Source organism: Eptatretus burgeri, chromosome 16 (assembly GCF_056783735.1).
Source record: "Eptatretus burgeri isolate ZD-2024b chromosome 16, Ebu_testis_v1, whole genome shotgun sequence".
Lineage (NCBI taxonomy): Eukaryota > Metazoa > Chordata > Myxini > Myxiniformes > Myxinidae > Eptatretus > Eptatretus burgeri.
Genome location: NC_140976.1, coordinates 17676932 through 17701168, shown reverse-complemented (window position 1 = coordinate 17701168; position 24237 = coordinate 17676932). Strand labels below are relative to the sequence as shown.

General features: G+C 38.4%; 1 protein-coding gene across 2 annotated transcripts; it reads right to left on the bottom strand.

Annotated features, from left to right (window-relative positions):
* Positions 1–1481: 1481 nt before the first annotated feature.
* On the bottom strand, positions 1482–23009 carry LOC147010618 (uncharacterized). Of its 2 annotated transcripts, none has more exons than XM_085859368.1 (4): positions 21656–23009; positions 21403–21561; positions 21115–21172; positions 1482–3104 (listed from the first exon to the last, which is right to left on the bottom strand). In XM_085859368.1, exons 1-4 carry the CDS (start codon positions 21700–21702, stop codon positions 3066–3068), a joined length of 303 nt encoding a protein of 100 aa, XP_085715494.1. In that variant the 5' UTR covers positions 21703–23009; the 3' UTR covers positions 1482–3065. The 2 variants fall into 2 exon arrangements, 1 of the variants encoding a protein (XP_085715494.1); XR_015052332.1 differs by lacking the exon at positions 1482–3104 and adding an exon at positions 20527–20819 and having other exon boundaries at positions 21656–23006.
* Positions 23010–24237: the final 1228 nt, after the last annotated feature.

The following is a 24237-nucleotide window of genomic DNA, read 5'->3' as shown; positions in this document are numbered from 1 at the left end:
TATCATAGAATGTTGTTAATAACTTTTCAGTTGATTTACCTTTAATATTAAAACTTTTATGATAATCACTTAACCATTCTTTCTTTGGGGTTTCTATCTCACATGCAAAAGGAAGATCTTTATGCTTATTATGAAGATCACTCGGGTACCTCAAATCAACTTCAAAATAATAACCTTCTTCTTCCTCATTCAATTCCTCTTGAGAAGAAATAACAATATTCATCAAAGGCTTTTCATAATCCTTTTCTTCCACCCACTCTAATTTACCATAAGGCAGAGATTGAGACATTGCCCATCCATACAAATTATTGGCATCAAAGTACATCAAATATATTACTATCTTTTTCACTCTCATAATTTGGAAGATATTTATTATTTGCTTTAGCATATCTTTTTGAACATACTTGTGATATTCCACCTCTCTTAGACTTCTCAATCATCAAAAGCATATCTACATCACTGACTAAATCTATATCTTCTTTTGTCATTTTCAACATTGCACTCCAAGCTAAACCAGGAGCTCTGAAATAGTGGGAAGGATCTAATCCATAACAATTTTTATTATGACAGAGTGATCTCAAAGCTTCAAACAAATCAGCTAACAATAAAACATCTGTTTTTAGATACAAATCATGATATTCACCAAGGTTCTTTATCTTAAATATTTTCCAAATTTCTTGTGCGTGTTTATATTCCTTATCACTTATCTCTTCTTCATAAAGGTTATTATAGAAACTTTCTTTTGAAGGAAGTTGTGTTTCTTTAAATCTCATAAATGAATCCATATAACCATAAGGATAAATTCCCTTACTTGTAAGAATTTTCTCTTTACTTTGAATTTCATTCCTTGTTTCAATTACCTCTCGAGTTAGAATTCCCTCTTTAATCAGAATTTCATCTATAATCAGAATTTCCTCTTTAGTTAGAATTTCATTCTTTGTTCGAATTTTCTGTATAATTAGAATTTCATCTTCAGTAAGAATTTCTTTATTAATTTTCTCATTAATTAGAATTTCCTCTTTACTTTGAATTCTCTCTTTAATCTGAATTTCCTCTTCAGTTAGAATTTCCTCTTTTGGAAGGAATGAATTAAGATTTGGAAAAGAGCCCGTGGAGCTTAGATTTGATGCGAGGTTGGCTAGTGGTGTTCCCATAAACTTGTAAGAATCAAGAAACCGAATACGAGTTATAGGTTTTGTGAATATCATTTTTGTAAATGAAATGTACTTTTGACTTGTGTTTGTTATGGCAGAAATATTCCCTGGTGTTTTTGAAAGTTCATTTGTAAATAGATGTGTATCATAGTTGGCGTTGTTGTGAAGAAAGACTGGAATAAAAGAAGGTAATTAGGGTTCCCAGTCAAATGGACTGGGTAACCTATTGTTTTTCTTAAGTTTATTATTATTTTTCTTCCGCCGTAAATTTGCAAAATTTCCAAATTTTTTCGCTTTAAATGCCATTTTCTCAGAAATGGTTGAAATGAAAACGAGAGAAGAACCTTCAGAGTGTAGGCTTTATTCCATTTGATTGAAGCCGCTTCTACGGGCACATCAGGGGATACAGGTGCAGCAAGGAGTACATAAGCAGTAAGGTATACACGTGCAACTAATCACCGCAAAATAAATCAGGATAAGCCCGGAGTCCGATATACTCTCAATTCTCACCATTCAACGAGCACCAAGTGAATCGCCGCCGTAAACGACAATGCCCCTGGGACAATCCACCCGACCGAGCGGAACCTTAGCTTTATCTATTCCGTGCTCGAGCCGTGCAACATGTGATCACACGTCACGACCTTCAATTCACCACAATGGTAAGACCAATCGACACAAAATTTTCACCACATATTGAGTGCTGCTTGAGGACATTATGACCCAGAATTACGTCTGCGCATAAATCACGAAGCACCAGTACCCTTACATCCCGATGCGTGTACCCTTTTACGTCCAATTCAACATTGCAGTACCCTCGTACGCGGGACTGTAGTGATGTGGCGGCCATGCATACCGTATTGTCTGTCGGGTGGATCTTCCATTTCCTGCCCTTCACTAGCGAGCTGTTGACGAAACTTTCAGAGCTACCGGTATCAATCAGAGCCTCAGCCATATGCCCGTTAATTCGTACGTTGATGATAACCTTGGATAGATTCCCCGGTGAGGCTGCAGTTAGTTTCTTTTGTGAGTAGAGAGCCGCAGAAGTGGGTTTATTTCTCCTTAGAGTAGATTTACATACCCTGGCATAATGCCCTTTCTTGTCACAATTCATGCATGTGGCATCTCTGACGGGGCATTTGTGGCGGAGTGTCTTTTGTACCCACAAAAGAAGCATTTACCAACCGGAGTAGTTGCTGAGGAGTTTGACGAGGTCTGGGTATCCGACTCCTCGGGTTTTTCTCCATCCCCTGTGTCAGGCTGTGTCTGTGTCTGTGGGGTTCCTTGAGTTTACACCATAGCGGCGTTCATTAGCAGCATCGGTGTCCCAAATGACTCATATTGCTGCTGAGCCGTATCCATCGCTCGAGCCTGGTCGACTACCTTTCAAAAGTGGGTTGCGCTTTCTCTAGTAAGCGTTGCCGAATGTGGGCTGATCTGAGTCCTTGGATAAATGCCTCCCGGGTCGCTTAATTTCGGTGTTCCTCGGCGTTTACGGCCTGGAAGCTGCCGTCTTTCTCCAGCTGTTTCAGAGCTTGCAGGAACTGATCGATTGTCTCCCCGGCTGCTTGCTTGCGTGTGTTGAGAAGATGTCGTATGTATACCTCGTTCTTGCGCTTCACGTAGAGCGCCTGCAGCACGTTGATCGCTGCTTCGTAGGTGTCACACTCCGAGAAGAGCCTGTATACGCTGGGCGAGATATGATTCACAAGGGCGGCCAATTTGTCGGCTCCCTCTTCGATGATGGTCAGATAGTGTGAGAAGGAACGGAACCAATGCGACCATTTCATTTCTGAGTCAGTCGCGTTTGGGTCTGCGTCGAACCTCTCTGGTTTGTAGATCTTGTCCATCGTTGGTTGAGAGAGCCGAGAAAACCAAATGGAATAAATTGAAATGAAAACGAGAGAAGAACCTTCAGAGTGTAGACTTTATTCCATTTGATTGAAGCCGCTTCTACGGGCACATCAGGGGATACAGGTGCAGCAAGGAGTACATAAGCAGTAAGGTATACACGTGCAACTAATCACCGCAAAATAAATCAGGATAAGCCCGGAGTCCGATATACTCTCAATTCTCACCATTCAACGAGCACCAAGTGAATCGCCGCCGTAAACGACAATGCCCCTGGGACAATCCACCCGACCGAGCGGAACCTTAGCTTTATCTATTCCGTGCTCGAGCCGTGCAACATGTGATCACACGTCACGACCTTCAATTCACCACAATGGTAAGACCAATCGACACAAAATTTTCACCACATATGTATCTTTTTTAATAGCATACATAATTGACAATTATGACGTCATAGGTCACGTGGTACGGGCGCCATCTTGAAAAAACAGATAAACTTTGGACATCTGTATTTCGGAAACCGTGCAATGGAAAAATTCTTCGTTTGATACATTTTACTAAGCTCCCTCTCGGGAATACGTGTGATTTTTCGTGACGTCATCGGTGAAGAGGTATCCCATTGAAAATTCGTTAAGTAGAACGCCACATGGCAAAAATTTGAAATTTCTTGAGCATCATCTACATATAAATTCATCGTAGAAAAAAAATATTTTGACGTCATCGATGACGTAATTCGGCCGCCATGTTGTTTTGAAAAAAAAAATTTTTTTAATCTTCTCCAGAACGGCTGTGCAGATTGAGGCGAAACTTTACAGGAACATTCCAAGCGAGGTCCTTTTTGAAGTTTGTTAATTTCTTGTTGATACGTCACATGGTTTGGCGGCCATCTTGAAAAAACCCTAAAACCATTAAACATCTTCTTCTCCAGAAGCGCTAGTCCAATGAAGGCGAGATTTCAGAACTATATTCGGGACATGTATGCGATGCAAGTTTGTTAATTTCGAAGTGATAGATCACATGGTTTGGCCGCCATGTTGGATTTAAGAAAAATATTAAATAATGTTTTCTCTGGAATTTCATAAGCCATCGAAGCGAAAATTTGCAAGTGCCTTCCTCCCTCAAGTCTGCATACATAGTAAAAAAATTTTTACCTCAGAAGTGACATGGTTTGGCGGCCATCTTGGATAGAAAAATAGACCTTATCCGATTTACACAAAACTTCACACACTTGTTCAGGTCAACGATGGAAAGCAGAATTTAAATTTATGTTATCATAGGTCACAAGGTTCGGCAACCATCTTGAATTGAAAATGAATAAATTTTAAAAATCTTCTTCTCCAGAAGGGCAAGACAGATTAAGACGAAGCTTCACACATATATTCCCCATGAGGTCCTTTCTCAAGTTTGTTAATTTCTTCTTGATCGGTCACATCGTTTGGCGGCCATCTTGAAAAAACCCTAAAACCTTCAAACATCTTCTTCTCCAGAAGCGCTGGTCCGATGAAGGGGACATTTCAGAACTATATTCGGGACACATAGGCGATATAAGTTTGTTAATTTCGAATTGATAAGTCACACGGTTTGGCCGCCATCTTGGATTTAAGAAAAATATTAAATAATGTTTTCTCTGGAAACGCTTAACCTCACAAATCGAAAGGTTGCAATTCTCATCTACTATTGCGTGTGCACGCGTGGTAAAAATTATGACATCACAGGTCACATGGTTTGGCGGCCATCTTGGATAGAAAAACGCACCTTTACCGATTAACACGAAACTTCACAAACTTGTTCTAATACCCAGTTGGAAGCAGAATTTAAATTTGTCATATCATAGGTCACATGGTTCGTCAGCCATCTTGGATTGAAAAATAATATCTTTAAACGTCTTTTTCTCTGGAACTGCTTAACTTGGAGAAGCAAAAATTTGCAGTTCTCATCCACCATCGTGTTTGCACACGTGGTGCAAACTATGACATCACAAGTCATATGGTTTGGCCGCCATCTTGGATTGAAGGATAAATATTAATTAATGTTTACTCTGGAACCGCTGCCTCTATATATGCGAAACTTCAGATTTATAATTCAGGCGACATGCGAAACAAAAGTTTAAAATTTCAACCTGATCGGTCACGCAGTTTGGGATCCAGAATTATTTAATTATTTGAATCTGGAAGCCAATAATAACGAAATTGAATGCTTTGTGCTGCCAGGTTCGGAACTCGTCTGTTCCGCACCCTCTCGAAGCAGGCCTGTGTTTGTATCACCATTAAACAATGTTTTCTCCGGAACCGCTTATCCTTTCAATGCGAAAATTGCGACTATGATTTAAGTCTCACGTTGTGTCAAAGGCGGACGGACTGGGTACCTGGTCATCACTGCCAGCAGTTATAAAGTGGCAGTTCTAGTTTATTATTAAGATTACAACAGGAATGAGCGGGACCTCTATATTTACCAGTAAGATGACAATGATCCCTAACTTTAGACTCCTCAATTTCCTCCTCACAAATATGACAGATATTGTTCTTTCTAAATTCTAATTTTTCTTCTTTGGTTAATTTCATCGGTTCATTTGTTTCTTTCATTAATTTAGTCAGTCTTATACAATCCTTTTCTAATCGTTTTACAAACTCTTGTGAAGCATTTTTTCCACTATAATGTTCAAGTTTATTATACTTTTCTCCAACAGATGATTTGATATAATAACAGGTCAGGTCAGGTATGGGAGCATGTGCCAGAACAGCACGTCGCTGCGTCCACTTTCCGCCGGTACTCCAGGGGCCTCCGTCTGGCTATCCCCCAGGCAGATGCCAGGCCCATCCCCATCTCCTTGAGATGATGGTCAACCTGCTGCAACCATGAGGCACGTGGTCGACCCACTGGCCTCCTCCACTCATGAGACTCCCTCGCTGAGAGAATCTGGTGGGCAGGATCAGAGTCAGGAAAACGAGCCACATGTCCATACAGCCGCAACTGACGCTCACGGACTATGCAGGTAACAAATCTCATCCGAGTCTCTCTCAGCAACCGCTCGTTGGACACAAAATCCGACCAGCGATAGCCAAGGATTCTCCGAAGAGACGTGGTACCAAAGGAATTAAGTCTCCATCTCAGATCCTTGGTCAGAGTCCAAGTCTCACACCCATAGAGCAAGACTGGAAGTACCAAGGACCTGAAGACTCGGACTTTCGTCCTCCCGCACAGGTACCGGCAGCGCCACACCCCATGATCCAGTGAATCCATGACTCCCCAGGCCCGACCCAGACGTCTATTGACCTCTGACTCGCAGCCAGCAGAGACATGAATATCACTGCCAAGGTAAGTGAATCTCTCCACAACCTCAACATCCTCACCACAAACAGACACAGACAGGACAGCAGCATCCAAGATGTCACCGAAAGCCTGGATCTTAGTTTTGACCCAAGAAACCCGTAATCCCAACGGCTCAGACTCCTCATTCAGCACCTCGAGGGCCCCCAAGAGGATGTCTAAAGTCTCCGCAAAGATGACTGCATCATCTGCAAAGTCAAGGTCCGAGATCTTGACATTCCCAAATGACGCACCGCAACTTGATCTCTCCGACATCCTCCCTAGAATCCAGTCCATACAAGTGCTGAAAAGTGTGGGGGCAAGTACACATCCCTGACGAACTCCAGTAACAACTGGAAATAAGTCAGAGATGGTACCACCACACTTCACAGCACTCTCAGTACCAGAGTAGAGTTCAGACATCAGATCGATCAGTTTTGGTGGCACCCCACGAAGACCAAGAATCCTCCAGAGGACATCCCGATTCACTGAATCGAACGCTTTACAGAGATCAACATAGGCTGCAAGCAGCCCCTGCCGAAACTCTCGTCTGCGTTCGGTGAGGACACGAAGTGCAAGGATACGGTCAATCGTTGACCTCTTTGGTGTAAAGCCTGACTGCTCTGGACGCTGGTGCTCAAGCAGATGGTGGCGAACCCTATCAAGAATTATCCGAGCAAAGACCTTGCCCGGCACTGAGAGCAGCGTCACCCCTCGGTAGTTGTTGCAGTCTTGGCGATCACCCTTCCCTTTCCAGAGAGGGCCAACAAGGCCCCTCTTCCAGTCAGTTGGGATGATGCCTGTGTTCCAGGCAGAGCACAAAACTGCATGCAACGACACGAGTGCAGCATTTCCCCCAGCCTTGAGAAGTTCGGCATGGATGCCACAGATCCCTGGAGCTTTGCCCCGTTTCAACTGGTTCACCGCAGCCCGTGTTTCCACAAGCGTAGGTGGACCACAGTTGATTCGAGGGTCAGCAACAGGGATTGTAACACCCTTGACGTCCAACTCGACAGGCCCAGCGGGCCTTCACTTCAGACTCCTCTGTCAAGAGTCTACCACTCTCTGCTCGAACTGTAGTGCTCCGAGGGATGGGCTTGGATGAACGTAATGCGCGAATTCCCCTGTAAGCGGGACGAGAATCACCTGTCCACAGGTGATGCTCCACCCCCTCACAGATTCCTCGCACATAGGCCTCCTTGTCCACCCTCAGTGCACGTACAGTTTTACGCCTCAGCTCCCTGAACAGCTCAGCTCTGCCATTCAGCCTGGCCCTGCGACTCTGGTCAATGGTATCCAGTGTTCCTTGAGAGACAAAATTCTTCTTTGCCCTGCAGTGAGCTCCAAGGCATCCACCGGCAACATTAAGGATGGTGGTCTTGAAGGCGCTCCACAACTCTTCAGGACACCCCAAAGTACCCAGACCCCCCAAGTGTCCACTCAGCCTGTTCGCAAACTCCTCAGCTACTCTCTCATCCCTGAGCTTGGCAACATCCAGCCTAGGCTGGGATGGTACCATTCTCCAGGATTTAAGGTGCAGCTTTAGAGTTGCTACAACAAGCCTGTGGTCAGTATTGAGGAACTGAGCACTCCGGTAGACCCTGCAGTTCTGGATCATCCTCCAACGACCGTCAATGAGGACATGGTCAATCTCCTTTGCCACACCGCCAGCGTTGGAATACCAAGTCCAGCGATGAGCTTGTGGGCGCTGAAACCATGAACCAGCCACCCTAAGTCCATGACTTCTTGCAAAGTCAAGGAACTTAGTGCCATTCTGGTTCATAGTTCCTGACATAACAGAAACCACAAGGAATATGTTTTTGATATTTATTTGTATATGATTCTTTTGGATTAGGAGAAGCAGTATTTATCTTTTTAAGGATACACTCAAAATCAGCGTATATCACAAATGGGTGCATGATAGATTTATTATAATCTTCAAAAGAAATCTTTTCACCAGGTTTAGGCATTGTAATTACAGCTGATTTATGATTACTACAATATTTTGAATGTTGTTCTAATCGTTCTTTTGTATGAAATGAATTAAGACATCGCTTACAAGGATATATTTTGTTTGCTGTTCTGAATACCTGAGAAGAGATTAATCTTGATAAATTATTGATGTATGTGTAATCTGAATTCTTTCCAACACTATAATATAAAAGATCAATGTGTGTTTCTTCATTTTTATAGTTGTTTGAAATTTTTAATATTTGAACTTTGTTTGTATCCGTTAATCCATATACATTAATGGAAAGATTATTCTTTTTCTCAAATTTAGGAATATCTGTTCGTGGCATTGGGAATTTAAAATCTTTAATGTCCAAGGTATTCTCATATTTCATATATTGTTTTATTCTTTCTGAATTACATTTTGGTGGATGTAAGTGAGCAAGAACAGACCAGAGAAAACATTTATTATCATTGTTCTTAATATTAACAACGACCTTCTTTCGTTTTATTTCTTTTGGTAATTCAATATAAGAAGAAGCTTTAAGACGGTTTGATTTTAGAATGTGTATATCTAAAAAGATGATTTTTTTTAATATTGAATCCACTTCCTACCACTGTATTATCAACATCCTCCTCTTGTCTTGATAGTTCTTCATAAACCCCACTATTCAAAAAATCTTGAAATGTTGTTATAAAATGAAGATCTGTTCTCATATAAGGAGTTTGTTCTTCATCTTGTCCTTTCATATTCATTTTCACTCCCATATAAAACTTTAAAGTTTTCATTTCTTTCATGTCTTTTTAATAAATTTTTCAACATAAGGTTTCACTATTTCAATTGATTCAACTATTGATGATGGACCGGGTTTTCCAAATTGAAAAATCCTTATTTTTATATGCCCTTTAAATGCCCCATCAGTGTTTTCAATATAATAGTCTCCCTTTACTTTAAACTCATTTTTCTTGTGTTTTTGTGATTGAAGATGTCTATTATAACTACTCTTCAAAACATCCTTTGAGCAGATATCACAATGTTTTCTTTCCAACTCAAGAGGAGATATTTTATGAAATAGATTAAATGTGTGTTTGTTGGTTCGGAGGTGTTTTCTATAATGTTTATATTCGTGATTACAAACATCGCAGTACGTTGTATTCACCATATTTATATAATAAAACTTTGCTTCAACTAAAATTTTCTTGATGAAAATTTCGTTTATTTTACAGGTGAATCTGTGCTTAAACTAAAATTTTATTGATGAAAATTTCGTTTATTTTTCAGGTGAATCTGTGCTTAAACTACAATTTTTTTCTTGATGAAAATTTCGTTTATTTTACAGGTGAATCTGTGCTTAAACTAAAGTTTTCTTGATGAAAATTTCGTTTATTTTACAGGTGAATCTGTGCTTAAACTAAAATGTTCTTGATGAAAATTTCGTTTATTTTACAGGTGAATCTGTGCTTAAAACCATTTTATCCTCCAACTTTTTCACTTAATAAATACAATGTTTCAAGACACAAAAGACAAGTTTCAATCAATCTCTTCATTTGTTAAAGATACTGAGAAATATGTCAAGGATGTAAAATTGAACAAAGATAAATATAACAACTATTGGATAAAAACAATTATGGTGGATATGATGAGTTCTTCAATTTACTTCAGTGGAAGGGCTTTTAGTATACCTGGAAGAACATCAATTAAGGTATCTCCAACAAAAGTTTCTCCTCTCCTTCTGGCAATATATTCAAAACTAGAAAAAGCAATGAAACAAGAAAAGGTATCAAAAAATAAAAACCTTATGGATGAAGCTTCAGAAAGAAAAGATAAGACCATCTGTTATATGCAAGGAGAAATTTGTATTTTTTTCAACAACCCTAAAGATATAAATCCTGATGAAATAAAGGATGTTAATATATCAGGTGAAATGACATTTCATTCAATTGTAGTTAAGGATCATTTTAAAATTACCTTTAATATAAAAAATGTAGCAGTTGAATCTGTTAATGAAAAAATGTATATAGATATCGATGGTAATGTTTTTTCTACTAATTAAATATGAGTCAATATTCAACTGAAGATTTTGAAGATTATGAGAGTGATTATGATACCGAGAGTTTGCATTCAAACGATAGATATATCCTCAGGAATAAATTCGGTGTTAATTCACTGTGATTTAATTGATGGTGTTTATAATGATGGAAAAAAAAACAAATACAATATTTTCATTCAGCGCATACTCAACCCCAATTGGTTATAAATTCAATATGGAACCCAAAAATTTGGTTTATCTCCCTGTGTCAGGAAAAACCATACACAGAGTAAATTTTAGGACAACCGACCAAGATAATCGTATGATTTCTTTTAATGGAGAAGTTATATCCATCAGAATTCACCTACGTGAAGTTTTCCAATAAATAAATACGATGGTTATTGTGAGGAAACACGAGTAGGGAAAATATAAAATAATTACAGGGGATGGGATGTTCCTTTCCCCATACTACAAGGGTGAAGGTATGCATCTTGGTAGAGGATACTATAAACCTAAGAGACAAAGGGGTGTTGAACATCAATTTAGAGGAGATGAGATAATTGATACTCTCATGGGTATTGGTTCAACTATTCTTAAACATAAAGATCTAATTGGTTCAACTGCTTCTGCTGTGGGAAATGTAGCAGGTGCTGTAAAGAGCATAAATGATTCCCAGAAGGAATCTCATAAATTACAAGCAATAAAAGAAATTAAGAAAGGCAAAACTCAGTTGTCCCCCCAAGAACAACAGAAAATAATTTGAATACTTGGATCAGGGTTTCAAAAGTTTTAACATCTTTTTTTCCGAAATAAATACAAGTATGGAAGCCATTGCTAGTATCTATGATTTGGATGATACTATTATTATCTCAAACTCCACTAAAAAAGAAGATTACTTCAAGGTAAATGCAATAACTGGAACAGAATGGAATACGAATGGTACAAAAAGTTTTGAAATAAATAATCAACAAACCTATTTGAATCTATCCGAAAGTTTCTTGTTGTGTAAATTTAAATTGACTAAAGCTGCGACTAACACAAACGCTACACTTGTAAATGATTTCTTCTGGAAAATGTTTGATAGTGTGCGTTTGTATATTGGAACACAAGAAGTTGAAGCGGTTGATTATGTCTCTGCTGTATCTGAAATGATGAAATTTACACTCTATACATTCAGTGATAGAATGGGAAAGGGGTCTGTCGAAGATTTTATTCCTGATATGTCAACGGGAACAAACACAGACCCTGGATATACTCAAAGGAAAGGAGCGTATAATGATGATACAAAAGCAGAAAATAGTTTTACTGTGGCAGTTCCTCTTAAAGGTATATTTGGATTTTGTGATCATGATAAAGTTCTGTATGGTCTTAAAATTAGATTTCAACTACAAAGGAATGATAATGAAAATAGATTGCTTTTTGGTGTTGGTAATGCTTTTGGTGATCAGAATAAATTTGTAATTGAGGAAATGAGTTGGTATATCAGTGAATATACTCCTAATCTTAAAACAGAAGAGATGTTGAATAGAAGACTTAACTCAAAGAAACCACTCAGTGTATCATACCTCAAAAGAAGATGTCAACACGTTAAACTCAACCAAACTACTTACACGTGGAATTTGGGTGTTCTGGAAGGAAAGCCACGATATCTGTGGATCATTTTTAAAAAGCCAGATGGTGATACTGCGACTGATAAGAATAATGCATTGAGTGATAATGCAAAGGTGAAACAACTTCGCGTTTCTTTAAATGGAACATTTTATCCACGAGATAGATTGGAAATTAATTGGGAAAAACATGATTTTGCTGAAGCATACAAGTCTTACCAAAAGGTGTGTGAAAGTAATGGAAATAAAGATCCTATTTTGGATATGACAGCATTTAAAAGTTTGTAAACAATCTATGCGTTTGACCTGAGCGCTCAAAAGGAAACTATAAAGTCTAATCGAGTGGATACTTCCCTATACATTGAAAGAGGAGAGAGTGAAGAAGTTGATATATATTGTTTGCGTTTGGAAGAAACATAATTACAGATTAATCCAGATAATGGTGTGATGATTAGTCTCACATAATTTTTTGTTAAATAAATGAGTGGCAAAGTACCAACTGGGGTATATGTTAATCAAATCAATCTTCATAAACTCTCATCTTGTGTTCAAAATCAAAAGCCTTGTATGATTAACGTTAATACAATTCAGAGAAAAGGAGCAGTAAGAATTGATGTTTTGCTCACAAGAGAACAGGTTAAAATCTTGAATGACACTGGCTCACTTAAAATTAAAATGACAAAACCAATGTTGAAAAAATATTCAATTAGAGAGACGAGTGGAGGATTTCTCCCATTTCTAATTCCTTTATTTGCTGGTTTAAGTGCGGTTGGAGCATTGACGGGTGGTATTTCAACAGCGGTGAAAACTGCCAACGAAAGGAAGGCTCAACTCCAGGCTCAAAAAGAATTGGAAAGACAGAACAAAGAGTTGGAGAAACAAATTAGTGGAAGTGGTGTAATTGTATATTTTGCTGAAAAACTTGAAGGTCTGCCTGATAAAGCGAGATTGTTAGTTGGAGATATGCTTTCTTCTATTGCACAGGCAGGTGCAAAATTAACGAAAAGAGGTAATGGATTATATCTTTCTAATAAATAAATGAGCATTGATGAGTGGTTTAAAGAATTTGGAAAGAATACAACATCAAATTTACAACTTGTCAAATATTGTAAGAAATTAAAAATTCATAATGTGGTTATTTGTATGAGAGATGAATTAACAAATGTGCCGAAACATACAAAGAATATTATTATGAACTTAGAAGATAGTAATGGGAACGGTTCTCATTGGGTTTGTATTTTTAATAGTCAAGACAAATATTATTTTGATAGTTTTGGTCTTCCACCACCTGTTGAAGTCATAAAATTCTTACAGAATGGTGTTTATCAAACATTTCAAGTCCAAGAATTAAATTCCAAGTGTTGTGGTCAATTATGTCTGTATGTGTTATTTCAACTCAACAAAAATAAAAAATTTTTATGATATTATTTTTAATCTAATATAAATGACTTATGTTGGGAAAGATGGGTCGATCTTTGGTGTATCCCAAGAACTGGATATTGATTTATCAAATTATTACACAAAGGCACAGGCTGAATGACAGAAATATAATATAACCAAAAATATTAACATGAAAAATGCTTAAAATTAAAAAATTATCCAAGCCTGACTGACGCGAATGACTTGGTGAGATTAAGCGATTTATCACAATATATATCCTTAAATAAAACGGCCGTGTATTCCAAAGATACAGAAGTGTTGATATTATCTCCAGGTCATACAGAATTCACAGTTTAATTAAAATAAATTTTTATAAAGAAGGGCGTATTGTTTGTATGAGAATAGAACAATGGGGTATGATATGAATGATTTAGGGTATAATTGGTCATTTAAAATTAACCTCGAAGACCTGGAACAATTAAATCAGTCTCGTAAGGAAGAATATTATCCACTTGGTATCGAGAATGAGTTTTGTGGGGCCACGATTAGTAAACAACAAATAAAAGAATTTCATAAGGGTAAATATAATAATGGTTTTGCCCTTGTTTATATCATGAAAACAGAAAAAACAGGATTATATATAATAAGTAAGGAAATACAAAATTATTTAACTATGGGAAGATGGGGAGGTGTTTCGTGCCATAATATTATTCTAACATATATTTCTAATACATAAATGACAGCAAGAAGGCTTCAAGAAAATTATCATTTCTGTGTCCAAGCATACCTTCAAGAAAAGGGTATTCGGTATTTTAATAAATATGTTCTACAACATAAGAATGAGGTATTTTCAATGAAAGATTGGCATTATGCTGATGTTGATAAACCGACAACTTTAGATTTAATTAGAATGTTAAATAATGAAAAGATTATAAAGTTAAGAAAAGGTAAGGCTCTTTTAGAAATTCAAAAGAAATTTTATTGGTTTCCCGTTGTAAAAAAAATTATTTTGGATACAACAAGAACAAGAAATCCTGATGAATATATGTATGATATTATATGGGGTGTAAGCGATTCAATGATAATAAGGGATGAGGAAGGAGTTGAAGAAGAGAGGGAAGAGGAGGAAAAGGAGAAGAGAGAGAAGGAGGAGAGGGAGAAGAAAGAGAAGGAGGAAAAAGAGAAGGGAGAGAAGGAGGAGAGGGAGAAGAGAGAGAAGAGAGAGAAGAGAGAGAGGGAGGAAAGAGAGAAGAGAGAGAGGGAGGAGAGGGAGAAGAGAGAGAAGAGAGGGAGGGAGGAAAGAGAGAAGAGAGAGAGGGAGGAGAGGGAGGAAAGAGAGAGAATGAATAAATATCAAAATATGGAAACCAGTGAGATTAAAAAAAGATTAGAGGTCTTAAAGAAAATAACTCAACCCACCGAGGAGGAAAACAAAGAATTGACAAGTCTATTTGCAATACTTTCGACAAGACTATTGACATCGACAAGATATGGATTTTAATTCAAGTTTTTCATTTTTTTTTTCTTAAATAAATGGAGGAGAGAGTGAAGGCATTTCTGAGGATTCTTTATGTTTTAAAAATTAAGATTCAAATGTGCATGTTGGAAACTAAAAATGTTTTTGCACTCTGCAGGAATTTTTCTCATAAATAAATGAGTTATTGTCTCAAATGTAAAAAGAAAACTAATACTAAAAATATTTCATATATAAGCACAAACTTGGATAAAAGATTAGATGAGGCAGACAATCCTAAATCCAGGAGTGAGCCCATCAATAGAGTTGATGAAGTGTGCATGAGACACGATATTGATTAGCTGTCTCACTAATCAATATCGTGGAATACCACAACTTTGGAAGTTGTGGGAATACCACAACTTTGGAAGAAAAGCATGAAGCCGATCGAGAAATGTTGTAATTTGTCTCTGATACAAAATCCAACCTTGAGAGAAAAAGTTGATAGGTTCATTGTGAAGAAGATGATCAGTGCTAAAATGAAACTTGGACTTGGAAATTCAAAAAACTTGTAAGCTCTAATGATGTCATTAAGATTGAAGAGCAATTAGCTGATGAATTACATAAACCAATAATCACAAAGTTTCAGAGAAGGAAAGTTTATTCCAAGGAAGTAGATTATATCTGGTCTGCTGATTTGATTGAACTCAATAATGATAAGGGGTACAAGTATGCTTTAACCGTCATTGATTTGAGGAGTAGATACGCATGGGTTGTACCATTAAAAAACAAAACAGGTAATACTCTTATGTTAGCCTTTCAACAGATATTTAATAAAAGTAAGAGAAAACCTAAAAAATTGTGGACTGATGAGGGTAGAGAGTTTTAATAACAAAACATTTATGAATTTTCTAAAAAATAACAGTATTACATTATACAGTACCTTTAATGAAGGGAAGGCAGTTGTTGTTGAACGTTTTAATCGTACCTTAAAAGAGAGACTATATAAAAAATTCACACAACTCGGTTCACAACAATGGTCATCTTTTATTCAGGATATTGTGGATAAGTATAATGACACGGTTCACACGTCAACAAATATGAAACCCTCAGAAACATTTACAAAATGAAAATATGAAAAAGAGATTAATGTCGGAAAACTTAAGTTCAAAGTTGGTGATATCGTAAGAATATATAGGTGGAAATCTCATTTTGAAAAGCGTTATACTAAACGATGGACGAACGAACTTTTTAAAATTGTTGATGTAATAGATACGGTTCCTTGGACTTATAAGATATATGATTTGGAAGGGGAAGAGATTTTAGGTTCATTTTATTCACAGGAATTACAAAAGACAAAGATTAAATTGAAATTTTTTGACTCCGCCCCTTTTTGACTCCACCCACACAAAACCCAACCACATAAACCCCACCCCACACAAGCTCCACACAAACCCCACCACACACAAACCCCAACGAAGCCCCGCCCACATAAACGCCACCCACACAAGCTCCACACACACAAACCCCACACAAGCTCCACCCATATTCATCATATTCACATAATTAGTGATTAGTTAATTAGTTCCCCACACACAACATGTTTATTTAATTAAAAAAATTATCCACCCATCCACACAAGCTCCACCCATCCACCCATCCACCCATCTCTCCACCCATCCATTTATCCACACAAACCTCATCCACATAAGTCTCATCCACATTCACCCCTCCTACATAAGCCCCACCAAAGCCCCACCCACATAAACCCTGCCCACATAAACCCTGTCCACATAAACCCCTCCCACACAAGCTCCACCCACATAAACCCTGCCCACACAAACCCCACCGAAGCCCACCCACATAAACCCCACCGAAGCCCCGCCCACACAAGCCCCACCCACATAAACGCCCTCCCACAAGCCCCGCCCACACACGCCCTGCCCACACAAGCCCCACCGAAGCCCCGCCCACATAAACCCCACCCACACAAGCCCCTCCCACACAAGCCCCACCCCCTCATCCCCCTGTGCACCCCCACCTTTGACCCACCACCTCCCTCATCCCACCCCCACCCTTCCCCACACACACATGGGGAGGGGAGGGGTGCGATGAGGGGGTGATGGGTCATTGGGGGAGCGCACCTACCCCCCCCCCACCCCCCCTCCCTCCCTCTCCTTCATGTCTTGATTCTTTTTTTGAAATTCAAAATCAAGTAATTGTAAACAAAACAAATATAACTAGAACTGCCACTTTATAACTGCTGGCAGTGATGACCGGGTACCCAGTCCGTCCGCCTTTGACACAACGTGAGACTTAAATCATAGTCGCAATTTTCGCATTGAAAGGATAAGCGGTTCCGGAGAAAACATTGTTTAATGGTGATACAAACACAGGCCTGCTTCGAGAGGGCGCGGAACAGACGAGTTACGAACCGGGCAGCACAAAGCATTCAATTTCGTTATTATTGGCTTAAAGATTCAAATAATTAAATAATTCTGGCTCCCAAACTGCGTGACCGATCAGGTTGAAATTTTAAACTTTTGTTTCGCATGTCGCCTGAATTATAAATCTGAAGTTTCGCATATAGAGAGGCAGCGGTTCCAGAGTAAACATTAATTAATATTTATCCTTCAATCCAAGATGGCGGCCAAACCATATGACTTGTGATGTCATAGTTTGCACGACGTGTGCAAACACGATGGTGGATGAGAACTGCAAATTTTCGCTTCTCCAGGTTAAGCAGTTCCAGAGAAAAAGACGTTTAAAGATATTATTTTTCAATCCAAGATGGCTGACGAACCATGTGACCTATGATATGACAAATTTACATTCTGCTCCCAACTGGGTATTAGAACACGTTTCTGAAGTTTCGTGTTAATCGGTAAAGGTGCGTTTTTCTATCCAAGATGGCCGCCAAACCATGTGACCTGTGATGTCATAATTTTTACCACGTGTGCACATGCAAACTAGATGATAATTGCAAACTTTCGATTCGTGAGGTTAAGTGGTTCCAGAGAAAACATTATTTAATATTTTCTTAAATCCAAGATGGTGGCCAAACCGTGTGACTTATCAATTCGAAATTAACAAACTTATATCGACTATGTGTCCCGAATATAGTTCTGAAAAGTCCCCTTCATCGGACCAGCGCTTCTGGAGAACAAGATGTTTGAAGGTTTTAGGGTTTTTTCAAGATGGCCGCCAAACCATGTGACGTATCAACAAGAAATTAACAAACTTGAAAAAGGACCTCTCTTGGAATGTTCCTGTAAAGTTTCGCCTCAATCTGCACAGCCGTTCTGGAGAAGAAGATTTAAAAAAAAAAATTTCAAAACAACATGGCGGCCAAATTACGTCATCGATGACGTCAAAATATTTTTTTTCTATGATGAATTTATATGTAGATGACGCTCAAGAAATTTCAAATTTTTGCCATGTGGCGTTCTACTTGACGAATTTTCACTGGGATACCTCTTCACCGATGACGTCACGAAAAATCACACGTATTCCCGAGAGGGAGCCTAAAATGTATCAAACGAAAAATTTTTCCATTGCACGGTTTCCAAAATACAGATGTCCAAAGTTTATCTGTTTTTCACGATGGCGCCCGTACCACGTGACCTATGACGTCATAATTGTCAATTATGTATGCTATTAAAAAAGATACATATGTGGTGAAAATTTTGTGTCAATTGGTCTTACCATTTCTGAGAAAATGGCATTTAAAGCGAAAAAATTTGGAAATTTTGCAAATTTACGGCGGAAGAAAAATAATAATAAACTTAAGAAAAACAATAGGTTACCCAGTCCATTTGACTGGGTACCCTAACTAGAACTGCCACTTTATAACTGCTAGCAGTGATGACCGGGTACCCAGTCCGTCCGCCTTTGACACAACGTGAGACTTAAATCATAGTCGCAATTTTCGCATTGAAAGGATAAGCGGTTCCGGAGAAAACATTGTTTAATGGTGATACAAACACAGGCCTGCTTCGAGAGGGCGCGGAACAGACGAGTTACGAACCGGGCAGCACAAAGCATTCAATTTCGTTATTATTGGCTTCCAGATTCAAATAATTAAATAATTCTGACTCCCAAACTGTGTGACCGATCAGGTTGAAATTTTAAACTTTTGTTTCGCATGTCGCCTGAATTATAAATCTGCAGTTTCGCTTATATAGAGGCAGCGGTTCCAGAGTAAACATTAATTAATATTTATCCTTCAATACAAGATGGCGGCCAAACCATATGACTTGTGATGTCATAGTTTGCACCACGTGTGCAAACACGATGGTGGATGAGAACTGCAAATTTTCGCTTCTCCAGGTTAAGCAGTTCCAGAGAAAAAGACGTTTAAAGATATTATTTTTCAATCCAAGATGGCTGACGAACCATGTGACCTATGATATGACAAATTTACATTCTGCTCCCAACTGGGTATTAGAACACGTTTGTGAAGTTTCGTGTTAATCGGTAAAGGTGCGTTTTTCTATCCAAGATGGCCGCCAAACCATGTGACCTGTGATGTCATAATTTTTACCACGCGTGCACATGCAATAGTAGATGATAATTGCAAACTTTCGATTCATGAGGTTAAGCGGTTCCAGAGAAAACATTATTTAATATTTTCTTAAATCCAAGATGGCGGCCAAACCGTGTGACTTATCAATTCGAAATTAACAAACTTATATCGCCTACGTGTCCCGAATATAGTTCTGAAATGTCCCCTTCATCGGACCAGCGCTTCTGGAGAAGAAGATGTTTGAAGGTTTTAGGGTTTTTTCAAGATGGCCGCCAAACGATGTGACCGATCAGGAAGAAATTAACAAACTTGAGAAAGGACCTCATGGGGAATATATGTGTGAAGTTTCGTCTTAATCTGTCTTGCCCTTCTGGAGAAGAAGATTTTTAAAATTTATTCATTTTCAATCCAAGATGGCTGCCGAACCTTGTGACCTATGATAACATAAATTTAAATTCTGCTTTCCATCGTCGACCTGAACAAGTGTGTGAAGTTTTGTGTAAATCGGATAAGGTCTATTTTTCTATCCAAGATGGCCGCCAAACCATGTGACTTCTGAGGTAAAAAATTTTTTTACCATGTATGCAGACTTGAGGGAGGATGGCACTTGCAAATTTTCGCTTCGATGGCTTATGAAATTCCAGAGAAAACATTATTTAATATTTTTCTTAAATCCAACATGGCGGCCAAACCATGTGACCTATCACTTCGAAATTAACAAACTTGCATCGCATACATGTCACGAATATAGTTCTGAAATCTCGCCTTCATTGGACTAGCGCTTCTGGAGAAGAAGATGTTTGAAGGTTTTAGGGTTTTTTCAAGATGGCCGCCAAACCATGTGACATATCAACAAGAAATTAACAAACTTGAAAAAGGACCTCTCTTGGAATGTTCCTGTAAAGTTCCGCCTCAATCTGCACAGCCGTTCTGGAGAAGAAGATTTAAAAAAAAAAAATTCAAAACAACATGGCGGCCGAATTACGTCATCGATGACGTCAAAATATCTTTTTTCTATGATGAATTTATATGTAGATGACGCTCAAGAAATTTCAAATTTTTGCCATGTGGCGTTCTACTTGACGAATTTTCACTGGGATACCTCTTCACCGATGACGTCACGAAAAATCACACGTATTCCTGAGAGGGAGCTTAGTAAAATGTATCAAACGAAAAAATTTTCCATTGCACGGTTTCCGAAATACAGATGTCCAAAGTTTATCTGTTTTTTCAAGATGGCGCCCGTACCACGTGACCTATGACGTCATAATTGTCAATTATGTATGCTATTATAAAAGATACATATGTGGTGAAAATTTTGTGTCGATTGGTCTTACCATTTCTGAGAAAATGGCATTTAAAGCGAAAAAAAATTGGAAATTTTGCAAATTTACGGCGGAAGAAAAATAATAATAAACTTAAGAAAAACAATAGGTTACCCAGTCGATTTGACTGGGTACCCTAATTAATCAAAATTGAAAATATTAAATATTCATTTGCGAGAATGTATAATCTTTCCCAGCAATCTTCAGATGTCTTGTGATTTCGAAACTCAGACACCATATTCTGTTTTGAAACAAAAAGTGGATAATAATTAGGTTTTATAAAGATAATTACATGGTAATATGAGTAATCCTGGTGTTGGTTCTAAGTTCAAGCCTCGTTGACCACTGAATTAACACACCAGGAGGCTGACTCAGCCTGTCATCCTTCCAAGGCCAATAAAATGAATTCCAGTGTACTGGCAAAACCGCGTCCAAACTAATGATGCAACCAACATAAGGCGACATTCCAAAGAGAGAGTGATATTAATAAAAGAATAAATAAACAAATAACTAAATAATAATTCAGAAACATTTACCTCCAGAAAATCATGTGTTGTACCAGATTGCTTCAACAGCTTATGTTGTGTGATCGAGCTGAAAAAAAATAAAATAATGAGTCAAGGGTATAGATGGAGAGACAGACAGAGAGAGGTAGGTAGAAAGACAGACAGAGAGAGATACAAAGAGACAGACAGGGAGAGATAGAGAGAGACAAACAGACAGGGAAAGAGACACACACACGCACGCACACACGCACGCACGCACGCACGCACGCACACACACACACACACACACACACACACACACACACACACGTGTCTCACCATTGGTTTAATTCATTCGAGATCAGAGGCCATGATAAGACTTCGTACCAGTCATTATAAATGTTTTTCAATTCTCTTCTAAAATCATTGACCTCTTCAATAAGAGCATTCATTTGATGCACCTCATCGTGATATGTAAACTCCACTTCTTCCAAGGACCTGCCAGGAAAAAAATATATATTTTCGCATTATCACGATTTAATTTATAATCAATTGCTTCATCGTTCAAAGAGGAAACCATACACAAACTTACCAACTTTGTAGTGAGCTGTTATCTTCATCGGAAGAGAGTGAGTCCATGTCTCAGTTTTTTTTTTACCATTGGTACAAGATGGCAAAAAGATCAGAGGCCGTGATAAGACGTCGTGGCAGTCATTCAAAATGTTTTTCAATTCTCTTCTAAGATGATTGACCTCTTCAATAAGAGCATTAATTTCATGCACCTCGTCGTGATATGTAAACTGCTCTTCTTCCAAGGACCTGCCAAGAAAAAAAAATAAATCAGAATTATCACGATTTAATTTATAATCAATTGCTTCATCGTTCAAAGAGGAACCCATACACAAGCTTACCAACTTTGTGTTGAGCTGTTTTGTTCGCGGAAGAAAGATCGCTCATGTCTCAGTTGTAAAAATGAAAATCCCGTCTGGAAGAAACTTTGTCTGGCGAATCACTTATAAGGCAACGATGAGGAGATTGCTTAATCATTGGGTGTGGCCACAGGAAATGACGCTTCGGGCGAGACAGCTTGGAAAATAACTGGGAGATATATTCTCAAATTGTATGAATCATTTTTAAAACATACTTAAAATGCCATAAAATGATTTTGATCAAACTTATGTTTAAAAGCCTGTTCGTGTTCTGAGATAAAATAGAAACATGAGGCCTTGTCTCACAGAATAGTTCCTATTTCTTCACAGCATGACTGTCAAAAAACACTTCCTCATTTTCACAGCACGACCGTGTCAAAAAAACACTTCCTCATTTTCATGGCATGAACTGAAAACATTTGAAACAAAACTTTTTTTATGGTGTGGTTTATGCACAAAAATGATTTGCAACTCGGGCGGTGGCCAGATGAGATCATTAAGAGAAGTTTATCATTTCGTAATGGCACAAAAGGGGTATCTTAAAAAATATAAAGATTCAAATGTTTTGTTTTTCAATATTTTAGATGGGGATTATTGTGCAAAGAAAATTAAACAATTGAAGGAATTTGAGAATGAACAAATGTTTATAGGTTCAATGAGTGAGCTAAACAATATGCATCGGTTATTTGATAAAGAGTGTCCCGAGGCTTAGACGTTTCAGATATTTCTTTAGAATCACCTTTAACAAATATTTGTCTTATTGCATGGGTTATTTGAAAAAAAGTGTCCCCAGGTTAAAAGGGGAGACAAATAAATATACCGTGGGCTAAAAAGGGGATTTATTTTTTAGGGAAAAAAAAGAAAAAATTCATCGCTGAAAATCCCCCATTCATTTACATGGGGAAAAGTGAGCCAGAATCAGTATTCTTACCCTACTAAAGGCCCGGTCACACCTTGACGTTTTAGCCAGCGATGTCAACGTATTAAAATGTATGTAAAACGCTGGCTGACGTTGAACTTTTGATGTTTTTTTTCAAAGATTTGGACGTATTCATAGCGACTTGGTCTTATGTATAACCCATTGATAATGGACACAGAACGTTTCGTTGTGTTATAGATAACTTATACCAACGAATGCTGAACCTGTTGTCGGCCTACACAACTGATGCCCAACGATAGTCTAACTTAGGCATAGCGCGTTGCACGCATCGCCGACGATGTCGTGACGTAGCCTATTAAAAGGCTGACGCACAAAGATTCAAATCATAACTGCCGTAGAAATGGAAGTGTCAACATCGCGGTCACACCTTGGCGATCTTGCCAGCATATGCCGACCTAAGAAAAATGTGTCTAAAACGTTGGGGCACGTCAAATACGGTATGAGTAAGTTTGGTATACGTGAGTAGAATGCTAAAGTACGCTATCATACGTCGTAGTAAGTAGAGTACGTCAAGAAATTTTAAACATGTTCAAAATTTTACGACGTACTCGGCGTATGACACACGTTCCACATGCGATGGGGATAAGTTTTACACACGATATGTGGACGCTTACACACGTCCACAACGGCTACTTATAAGCTACTCATAAGTCGAAACACGTCGCGGTAATGTCTTTTTTATGCGAAACTTATTTGTAACTTATGTTTGACGTGCTTTGAACCAATTCTGTACGTAGTCCCAACACACATCGACGTATGTAGACGTATTCAAATGACGTCTTCCGGTCGACAAAAAAAAAATGAACGTGTTTCTAGCTTACAACTGCCATATCAAGACGTGTTCCCAGCGGTTTTGGGAATTGGTATATAAAAATGCTGCTCATAAAAGGGGAACCCAACAGTGTTTTCGAGTCCTTTTTGAGTCGATGTCCATGTCAGCAGTAACAGTATCAGTATCAGTATCACTATTAGTATTAGTAGTAGTTTGTTCATGTTGGCAGTAGTAGGTGAGTGTGAGGGGGAGGGTGTGGGTTATGATGGATCGTCCTTGCGTTTAACGATTTAAATGATAAACTCAACGATTTAAATGGCTGCATCTCCACTATTGAAAGTAGACGCTTGCGCTCAACAATTGGATTTTTTTTACACTCAACGACTTTTAAACGGAACCACTCAGCTATTTTCATTGTTTACAATGAACGATTTAAATTGCTGTCACTCGCCTTTTTTTTTGACGCTGGGGTTTGGAAATTTGAAGCGTTTCTTCTGAACGTGTTAAAACGCTCAAACTCGACTATTTTAAAT

Bases quoted from the DNA above. Each gene is read 5' to 3' on its own strand.
- LOC147010618 (XM_085859368.1), bottom strand. From the start codon at position 21,702: ATGGACTCACTCTCTTCCGATGAAGATAACAGCTCACTACAAAGTTG. The intron at 21,562-21,655 runs GTAAGTTTGTGT...TTTTCCTGGCAG, and splicing joins AACAGCTCACTACAAAGTTG to GTCCTTGGAAGAAGTGGAGT. The intron at 3,105-21,114 runs GTAAATGTTTCT...ATGTGCCCGTAG, and splicing joins CAACACATGATTTTCTGGAG to AAGCGGCTTCAATCAAATGG.